Source organism: Lasioglossum baleicum, unplaced genomic scaffold (genome assembly GCF_051020765.1).
Source record: "Lasioglossum baleicum unplaced genomic scaffold, iyLasBale1 scaffold0791, whole genome shotgun sequence".
Lineage (NCBI taxonomy): Eukaryota > Metazoa > Arthropoda > Insecta > Hymenoptera > Halictidae > Lasioglossum > Lasioglossum baleicum.
In genome coordinates this window covers 45,210-55,969 of record NW_027469850.1, presented here as the reverse complement: position 1 = coordinate 55,969, position 10,760 = coordinate 45,210, and the positions used below count along the sequence as shown (strand labels likewise).

General features: G+C 41.9%; 2 protein-coding genes across 2 annotated transcripts; both read right to left on the bottom strand.

The window, feature by feature from the left end:
* Positions 1-1,733: 1,733 nt before the first annotated feature.
* Positions 1,734-3,418, bottom strand: LOC143220349 (uncharacterized). Its single transcript, XM_076446013.1, has one exon. It carries the CDS (start codon positions 2,410-2,412, stop codon positions 1,744-1,746), a length of 669 nt encoding a protein of 222 aa, XP_076302128.1. The 5' UTR covers positions 2,413-3,418; the 3' UTR covers positions 1,734-1,743.
* Positions 3,419-6,591: 3,173 nt separating this feature from the next.
* Positions 6,592-7,820, bottom strand: LOC143220348 (uncharacterized). Its single transcript, XM_076446012.1, has 2 exons — positions 7,569-7,820; positions 6,592-7,489 (listed from the first exon to the last, which is right to left on the bottom strand). The coding sequence occupies exons 1-2, from the start codon at positions 7,721-7,723 to the stop codon at positions 6,877-6,879; spliced, it is 768 nt and encodes a 255-aa protein (XP_076302127.1). The 5' UTR covers positions 7,724-7,820; the 3' UTR covers positions 6,592-6,876.
* Between the last annotated feature and the right edge of the window lie 2,940 nt (positions 7,821-10,760).

The window sequence follows — 10,760 nt, the reverse complement described above, 5'->3', positions numbered from 1 at the left end:
AAGCCTAATAAAACACTCATAGGTACGCAAAAGTTGAAATATATTGCAGCCGTGGCCGTTGCAGTCTGCTTCTGTCCATCATCACCATACAGCCAACCAGCGTTGGACAATGCGCTGCTTCTCGTTCTAGACAGACTCACATAATTCTTCAAAGTTGTCGTCGCGCCAGGATTTCTGGACCGATCAATTTCCACTCCATTCAATTCATAGCGTATTTCCTCAAACATAAACGCAACAGTATTGTTCTCGAGAGTTACCGTATCGATGTGGGATTCTCCTTCAACCGGTAATTCGAGTTTTCCTGGTAAACTAAGTTTTCCCTCAACGTATAGGAAGCTTTTACATGGGAGCGTGTATAGGTCTTGTTGTTGAATGGGTATCCTTATCTCATCACTGTTTTCAAACGTTGTGTTAGCATACGGATTGTATGTGTGCAGCTCAATCTTCGTTATGCGATTGTCGAAGATTGGCGCTTCGGAGATGTTCAAAATGTCATCAAACATGATCTTTCACTTTTTAACAATAAAGCCCAAAGATTGTAGATACTTTGCGTTTTTCACAGTTAATTTCTTACGAATCGTCAACCTTTTTTCTGCGGTTAGTTTCTTGCTGTTGTTACCGATGCTGTTGTTCAATGTATGGAATACCGTATTATGAATTAGCATTGCTTCGTCGCGCGTGTAGTCGCACCGTGATTTCTTCACCTCGAAAATCAATCAAACGTCCGGATTGATCAACTATGCGAATGGTTAAATCGTCAATTACTCGTGCAACGATTGGAAGGTAAATGACTCGCGCAGGCGTTTCCGACAATTTATATCCTGGTGGTACCTGAGGCGCGAACTCATGTATCGTGTGAACGAGTTTACCATTGTCGTACGATCCGGTGGTTATGTTACATTCCACTCGTACGATATTCACGCTGATGATATTCACTGGTGTGTTCGATGTATGCCACACGTTTGGTGGTAAAACATGATCTATGGAAAATCCTAGGATGGATCCCACGTTGCCAGGCTTTGCAAAGTTTATTTGATAGTTGCTTTTAATTTCACTTTTCATGGTGTTGTTGTTCGCCCGTAAGACCAGCGGATATTCTGAGGCGGCAGTCTCATCGACATTTTTTGGAGGATATCGCGCGCATATTTCACGCCTCAAGTACGCGTTGATTGCATCCAATTCGTATGAACCGTCGGGGATGATGATCTCCTCATCTTTTTCACCGAAGTAGAATCTATTGTTTCCAATGTTGGCGCTGATGTTCGGTATCGTATAATAAGTTTGCAAATCGAGCAATCCCAGCTCATATTCGCCATTGCTCAGATCTATGGGGGGAAAGTACTTTGATGATAGTATGCTGCTTCTTCCCGACAATGTAAACGTAAATGACTTTTTCGCATACATCGTGTAGAGAGACTCTTTCCAGGGTCTTTTATTCTCGGAGAAATTTCGCACACAATTGACCACACACGCTTTCGTCGTAGTTTTGAAAACGTTCGTGGTTATATAAGATCGCCACGTTCGCGCCGAAATAGTGAATCAACTCAATCGGCGGTTGAAGATTTCCAAAACTATCAAAGTATTTGACACGCGAGCCGTGTTTTATATAGGCGACCCAGTGCGTTCCCGGTCCACGACTATTATCTAGATTGACTATACCTCGCTCGTTTACCCACGCACGCAGCGGTAAATCGTCACGCATAAAAACTCCACGAAAATACGGTAATCCTTTACACATGACCATCAATTCGATATCTGTCGTCGTGTTGTCCTTCTTCGTTGTTTTTTTTTTTTTTCCTTCAAACCTTTTCCATGCTTATACGGTGCGAGATGTATCCCACGACCCTCCATGGCTCGATTGTGTCGCTCCGCTTCTTGTAATTGTTTCTTAGCAGCTTTTGCAGCGTTTATAGCTTTGACTACCCCCGCGGCACCACCCGTCAATGCGCCTATAGCCGACAAAGCGGGTAACAGCAACGGTAGAAAACCACCACGTTTGGCGATCGGGAGAATTCGTTTAGTTGTTTTTTTTTTCTTTTCACCTTTTTTCTTTATCAAACCCATGCCCAATTTCGTTTTAGCTTTCATGGCTGCCAACACTGCAGTCGCGGACACCTTCTCTCCCAAAGTTGCGTCTCCGGACGTTATCCGATGCAGTGCTCGATCAGCCAAAACGTGATCGGCCTTGTGACGATTTTCAAGATCTTTGTATCGCGAATACGCTATATCGTGCTCTCGACAGGCTGTATCCAACGGATTGATTCCTCGATCCCCACGAGCTAATCGCGCAGTCAGTTTCGTACCAGGACCGCAGAATTGATATCCAGGTATATGCAATTCAAACGGTAGCGCGTTTATAGCTCTGTTTAAAAACCCCTTGCCCGTATGCGAACCGAGTGAATGATGATTCATAAGCTATTTTGCCTACTATCTCTTTTAAAAAGAACACGTTCGGGGGAGGGGAGTGACTGATACCTACGGTGTTCGAGCTCTCATATAAATACTACCTCCCCTCCCTCATCGAATCAATCAAATCATGCATTTTGTAAGGCAATCTTTGGATATTCGTGTTCCAACGTGTCGCGCGTTCGACGATTGTGACGAGACGATGCGAAAACATGGATCATTGTTACCAGGCAATGTACGATGTGTCATAAGCGGTCCGTCAGGATGCGGTAAAACAAACGTTATGATCAGCCTGCTGGAGAGTGCGAACGGACTACGATTTGCAAACGTTTATGTATACTCAAAATCGCTGAATCAGCCAAAATATCAATACTTGAGCAAACTGTTCTCATCCGTGGGGAAGGATGTAGGCTACTTCGCGTTCACAGACAACGCTGACGTAATACCCCCCGCAGAGGTACGGCCCGATTCGATATTTATCTTCGACGATGTGGCGTGTGACGAGCAGGATATCATGAGAGAGTATTTTGCGATGGGTAGACATTCACACGTCGATTGCTTCTACTTGGGTCAGTCGTATGCGAGAATACCTAAACATTTAATTCGTGACAATGCCAATCTACTGGTTTTGTTCAAACAGGATACCATGAACTTGCGTCACATTCATCAGGATCATGTAAATACCGATATGTCGTTTGAAACGTTTAGCGCGTTATGTGTAAATTGTTGGCGAAAGAAGTATGGATTTCTCGTAATCGATAAAGACAGTCCTACAAATCGCGGTCGTTACAGACGTGGATTTAACGAGTTTGTCATACTGTAACGAGTACAGTTGCTCGGTAAGGGTGGTTGGTGCTGTATCGTGGGCTGTAAATCTCTCTTGCGCTTCCAATATGTCAGCTCAAAAGGAAAAGAACGAAAAGCTGCGAGCTTCAGTCGTGAATGAAATAGCGAAGACCAGTGATACCATACGTAAAAAGTATTTAGCGTTGAAAGTTGGGAAAATGATGGCCGAGACGAATTTGCGAACGACTTTACAGCCAATCGTTGAACCGTTGAAACAGCTAGTTCAAAATACATCTACTGTTGAACCGGATAGTGACACCACGTTCTCGGATATTAAGGAAACACCACCACCGTCCCCCCATACAAAAAAAAGAAGATTCTCGGATATTAGGGGAATGACGCCATCATCATCTATGAAAAAAAGAAGAAGAATAAAGAAGAAAAAGAATGTTGAAGTAACGCTCGCTGACGATGAGATCGAGTCAACGATGTCGCAACAGGATACTTTCGAATCACCGAGCACGGTATCTTTGGAATCTTCAATGCGTAATATTTTTGAAAATCCAGAAACTCATCGAGAGGAAAATCAACATCTAACCGAGAATTTCGGACCTTTGGCGCGTGAATATTTAGAAAAATTTTTTACCGGATCAATGAAAAATTCCGACAACGTGTTCGGGGTATATTTCCAGGACAATAAACTGATGTTGGGAAATTCAGCGTTTGAAGTGAACAGCAATGACGATATCATCATTAACGGAGTAAGGTATGAGGGGACTCATGGTCTTTATGAATTAATATTCAACAGAGTACCCGACAAGCAGTTGTACACCGAGGATGATAAGAATGTGTACAAAAGAATTCTCATTCTCACGCAAGCGCATCGACGTGGGAATCAGCTAAAGGGAAACAAAGGTTATAAGTATAAGAAAATTATAGGACCGATGTTTTCGTCACGTGGTGGGAAGGGGATACAACTTCCAACTTCTATGCGTGTGACTAACAATCCGATTGATTACGTGCATTGGGATGATCCAAACGAACTCGTCGATCGTGTGAAATTGTTAACCGCTTCGAAGAATGCCGGACATTCCAACCATAACAATGAAATAATGTCAATAATCGAAGAACTTCGTGAAGCCGGTATAATTATAAATTAAAGCGCGTGCATTCATTGAGTTAGTGATGAATGAAATGTCAATTGGTACAGCTCGATAGAATGCGCATTCGTCTTAATTGTTGTAAAACGAATCAAACAATATCCTCGGGGGAGGACAACGGTGAAAGCTGGAACTTGAGATTTCAAAGTCTATGGATAAAACTGGATGAGATATTTCAACGAATACTGTGGATTGAAGAGCGGGTCAAACAGTTGTATGAGTTGACGATAAGTGAAGAAAAAGACTAGCTTGAAATAATGTCTATCGACAAATTTGGTATGGTGTTTCGCGAAGCGAACAAACCCGAGTCAAATGTTTCTTCGATTTTCTATCCCGGCGTTTTTAAAAGTTATGTGCATGATAATGCTATATGTTTAAATGATGACGCTAAATTGTATGATGCGAAAGGTATGAGGATCGGACGCGTGGCGAATCCTGAAGCAAACGATCATGTTGCAACCAAAGTATACGTGGACACGCTTAACGTGAAGCTTGAGTCCGAGATTGTGAAGAAACTGGTCAAAGAACTGAAAACCGCTAAAGAGACGATAAAGTCTGAAATATTAGCTGAACAGAATGAAAAACTGATCAAAGACCTGAAAACCATTAAAGAAACGATAAAGTCTGAAATACTGGCTATGATACAAGGCATTCGATATGATGTAAATGAAAATATGAAATCAACTGATATCAATGAGACCTTGAAGGAGAAAGTAAAAAGAAGACGAGTTTGAAATATTGACAAGAAACGTGTCGACGGTCCTTGAGGGGAATCCATGGATAGCAATCATCATACATGAACATACTGTACAAGATGTATCTGTACCTGTTCCTGTACCTGTCTGTAGCTGTTCCTGTACCTGTCTGTAGCTGTTCCTATACCTGTCTGTAGTTGTTCCTGTACCTGTCTGTACCTGTCCATACCTGTCTGTAGCTGTTCCTGTACCTGTCTGTAGCTGTTCATGTACCTGTCTATACCTGTCTGTAGCTGTTCCTATACCTGTCTGTAGCTGTTCATGTACCTGTCTATACCTGTCTGTAGCTGTTCCTATACCTGTCTGTAGCTGTTCCTGTACCTGTCTGTACCTGTCTGTAGCTGTATCTGTACCTGTCTGTACCTGTACCTGTATTATCAATATTAAGTAGCATTTATCGAGTCATCAAGTTATCATAAAAATCATCAACCTTGAGAGAAAAAGTGAGGGGATGGAAATATAACTGAAGATTTTAAGAAAAGTATATATGAGGTAAAGACTCTATTGAAAAGCGAGTTGAGTAGCGACAGCAAGAGACGATACGCGTAGCTTTCAACGAGTTGGATAGCTGAATCAGTCATCGCTTCAATAGTTGAATTGAAAAGTGAATAATCGGTTAATGAGAGAGCGCTACAAGAACGATGATGAGTAAAGAAAACGTGGTGGAAGAACTGCATGCTCCGGCGAGACGTTTTTACCCGCGTAGACGTGTAATCGTGCGAGGATTCGATGATCTTTGGCAAGCCGATATCGTTGAAGTTCAAAAATATGCACGAGACAATGGAGGGCATCGATATATTCTCACGATAATCGATGTATTTAGCAAATATGCATGGACGGTTCCTTTGAAGAGTAAAAATGCGAGCGACGTGTGCAAAGCTTTCGCGTCAGCGTTGAAGGAAGATGGTAGAGTCCCGAATAACTTGCAGACCGACATGGGGAAAGAATTCTACAATACAACGTTTCAAGATTATCTAAAGAGTCGTAACATACATCATTATTCTACATTTAGCACTATGAAAGCTTCCGTCGTGGAACGTTTCAATCGCACGCTGAAGAATAGCATGTGGAAATTTTTCTCATTGAGTGGAAAATATCGCTGGATCGATGCGCTTCCCACGTTGACTGAGGGCTACAATAATCGAAAACATCGTACAATCCGCATGCGACCTGTCGACGTGAGCCGTAAAAATGCTGGACACCTTCTGTCCACCGTGTACAGCATCGTGAAGATTGCTGGTCCTGCCAAATTCAAGGTTGATGATCGTGTGCGTGTCAGCAAGTTTAAAACCTTATTCAACAAAGGATACACGCCAAACTGGTCAACTGAAATATTCAAGATTATCGCGGTAAAACGAACGAATCCTGTCACATATCTCTTAGTCGACTCTACGAACAAACCTATCGCCGGAGGATTTTATGAACATGAGATACGTGCGGCAAAATATCCTGATATATACTTAGTTGAAAAAATATTACGCAGAAAAGGAAATAAAGTATATGTGAAATGGCTGGGAATGGATGCGTCACATAATTCGTGGATATCTAAAACGAATATACTTTAATTATATTTTTTCTACTTGTATTTTTTAGTTATGATAATTAATTTTTGTAAAACGACTATACTTATTATATTGTGATAATTCTGCTTCATTTCTCTGTAGGAATTGTATGTAATGTTGTAATAAAAAAAAATATAAAAGAGGTATTCTTGAATAATTTTATTTTTAAAATAATGTATTGTTACAAAAGACAATTTTCACACAACATTAATATTTTAACCTATCCGTTTTTTGTGCCTCGACTGCAATGATATTAGTGCATGAAGCCACCAGTTCACAATCAATCAATGAACTTTGATCAAAAAATTCGCTCTCGACAATCGCTTTCACGATATTCTTCGCGTTGGTATCCCTCACCACAATGACAAAATTCATAAATTTATCGGTAATCGTGGGAACATTGCCGATCAGCCATGAATACATGTTGTGTATGCAGAATTCGAGATTGTATAAGTTACGCATAGTTTTTTCCGTGATGTATAGAGCTGTGAACTGATTCGACAATTTCACTAGATTCATACCATTGAGATTAACTATTTGCAATGTTAAATCATCACTCATTTTTTTACACTGTTTCTGCATAGAAAGTAAATTGGAAATACACTCCTTCGTGCGCAACAACTCTGTCCATGCATCCCGGGAAAATGTGATCTCGTTACCACGGTTATCCCCCATAGTTAGTTCCACACAAATATCATCGCCAACGTGTACACCAATTTCGAGATATTTAAAATAATTGCCAGCTATGGAATATCTTCGACTCAAGATTCTGTGCAAACTACTCGATGATTGTGAAATGGAGTCGCTGTTGTCAAAACTCCTGCAACAGATTTTTTTTTTTAAAGAATTAGATGTTTTTCAAAATTTTTTTTTCACAAGTTTTTCATCTTTCTACTTACATATTATTTAGTCTCCTCTTTTTGTGTGACTCCTCGATGCTTGAATGATCACATTCAGTGAGCGGATGATTGTTGTAATACATCATGCTTTTTTCGTGTTGATTGTCTCGATCTGACGCGCAACGCTTGGAATACAATGTTCTTATAGGATGCATTGGCCCCCACCTTTTTACATTTTCTTAGAAAGGGGGCGGTGCCTAACAGCTTTGTCCTTGGCCTAGATGACGTAATGCTTGTGCAATACCATTAAGTGATGACTCAGCAGCTCTGTCCTTGGCCTAGATGACGTAAGAAAGAAGGGGGTATGACTCAGCAGCTCTGCCTTTGACCTAGATGACGTAAGAAAGAAGGGGGCGGTGCCTAACAGCTCTGTCCTTGGCCTAGATGACGTAACGCTTGTGCAATACCAAAGGAGTATCATCTTTCATAGGGATTGTCCCCCCTCCCCGCGAAAAAATATGATGCAATAAAATATGATGTAATATATGCTTGCGCAATACCGCTCTGCGGTACCACCCCTTAAGTGATGACTCAGCAGCTCTGTCCTTGGCCTAGATGACGTCAGAAAGAAGGGGGCGGTGCCTAACAGCTCTGTCCTTGACCTAGATGACGTAATGCTTGTGCAATACCATTAAGTGATGACTCAGCAGCTCTGTCCTTGGCCTAGATGACGTAAGAAAGAAGGGGGCGGTGCCTAACAGCTCTGTCCTTGGCCTAGATGACGTCAGAAAGAAGGGGGCGGTGCCTAACAGCTTTGTCCTTGGCCTAGATGACGTAAGAAAGAAGGGGGCGGTGCCTAACAGCTTTGTCCTTGGCCTAGATGACGTCAGAAAGAAGGGGGCGGTGCCTAACAGCTTTGTCCTTGGCCTAGATGACGTAATGCTTGTGCAATGCGGTACCGCTCTCCCGTGAATTGGAAAGTTCCTCAGAACCGCCTGAATTGGGAAGTGATCCAGAACCCGCCTATATATCCTACTCATAACGCATAACGCACAACGCACAACGCACAACGCACAACGCATAACGCATAACGCATAACGCATAACGCATAACGCATAACGCATAACGCATAACGCATAACGCATAACGCATAACGCATAACGCATAACGCATAACGCATAACGCATAACGCATAACGCATAACGCATAACGCATAACGCATAACGCATAACGCATAACGCATAACGCATAACGCATAACGCATAACGCATAACGCATAACGCATAACGCATAACGCATAACGCATAACGCATAACGCATAACGCATAACGCATAACGCATAACGCATAACGCATAACGCATAACGCATAACGCATAACACATAGCGCATAACGCATTATGCAAAAGTCATAATGCATAAAGCATAACGCATAACGCATAACGCATAACGCATAACGCATAACGCATAACGCATAACGCATAACGCATAACGCATAACGCATAACGCATAACGCATAACGCATAACGCATAACGCATAACGCATAACGCATAACGCATAACGCATAACGCATAACACATAGCGCATAACGCATTATGCAAAAGTCATAATGCATAAAGCATAACGCATAACGCATAACGCATAACGCATAACGCATAACGCATAACGCATAACGCATAACGCATAACGCATAACGCATAACGCATAACGCATAACGCATAACGCATAACGCATAACGCATAACGCATAACGCATAACGCATAACGCATAACGCATAACGCATAACGCATAACGCATAACGCATAACGCATAACGCATAACGCATAACGCATAACGCATAACACATAGCGCATAACGCATTATGCAAAAGTCATAATGCATAAAGCATAACGCATAACGCATAACGCATAACGCATAACGCATAACGCATAACGCATAACGCATAACGCATAACGCATAACGCATAACGCATAACGCATAACGCATAACGCATAACGCATAACGCATAACGCATAACGCATAACGCATAACGCATAACGCATAACGCATAACGCATAACGCATAACGCATAACGCATAACGCATAACGCATAACGCATAACGCATAACGCATAACGCATAACGCATAACGCATAACGCATAACGCATAACGCATAACGCATAACGCATAACGCATAACGCATAACGCATAACGCATAACACATAGCGCATAACGCATTATGCAAAAGTCATAATGCATAAAGCATAACGCATAACGCATAACGCATAACGCATAACGCATAACGCATAACGCATAACGCATAACGCATAACGCATAACGCATAACGCATAACGCATAACGCATAACGCATAACGCATAACGCATAACGCATAACGCATAACGCATAACGCATAACGCATAACACATAGCGCATAACGCATTATGCAAAAGTCATAATGCATAAAGCATAACGCATAACGCATAACGCATAACGCATAACGCATAACGCATAACGCATAACGCATAACGCATAACGCATAACGCATAACGCATAACGCATAACGCATAACGCATAACGCATAACGCATAACGCATAACGCATAACGCATAACGCATAACGCATAACGCATAACGCATAACGCATAACGCATAACGCATAACGCATAACGCATAACACATAGCGCATAACGCATTATGCAAAAGTCATAATGCATAAAGCATAACGCATAACGCATAACGCATAACGCATAACGCATAACGCATAACGCATAACGCATAACGCATAACGCATAACGCATAACGCATAACGCATAACGCATAACGCATAACGCATAACGCATAACGCATAACGCATAACGCATAACGCATAACGCATAACGCATAACGCATAACGCATAACGCATAACGCATAACGCATAACGCATAACGCATAACGCATAACGCATAACGCATAACGCATAACGCATAACGCATAACGCATAACGCATAACGCATAACGCATAACGCATAACGCATAACGCATAACGCATAACGCATAACGCATAACGCATAACGCATAACGCATAACGCATAACGCATGACGCATAACGCATAACGCATAACGCATAACGCATAACGCATAACGCATAACGCATGACGCATAACGCATAACGCATAGCCCATAACGCATAACACATAGCGCATAACGCATTATGCAAAAGTCATAATGCATAAAGCATAACGCATAACGCATAACGAATAACGCATAACGCATAACGCATAACGCATAACGCAT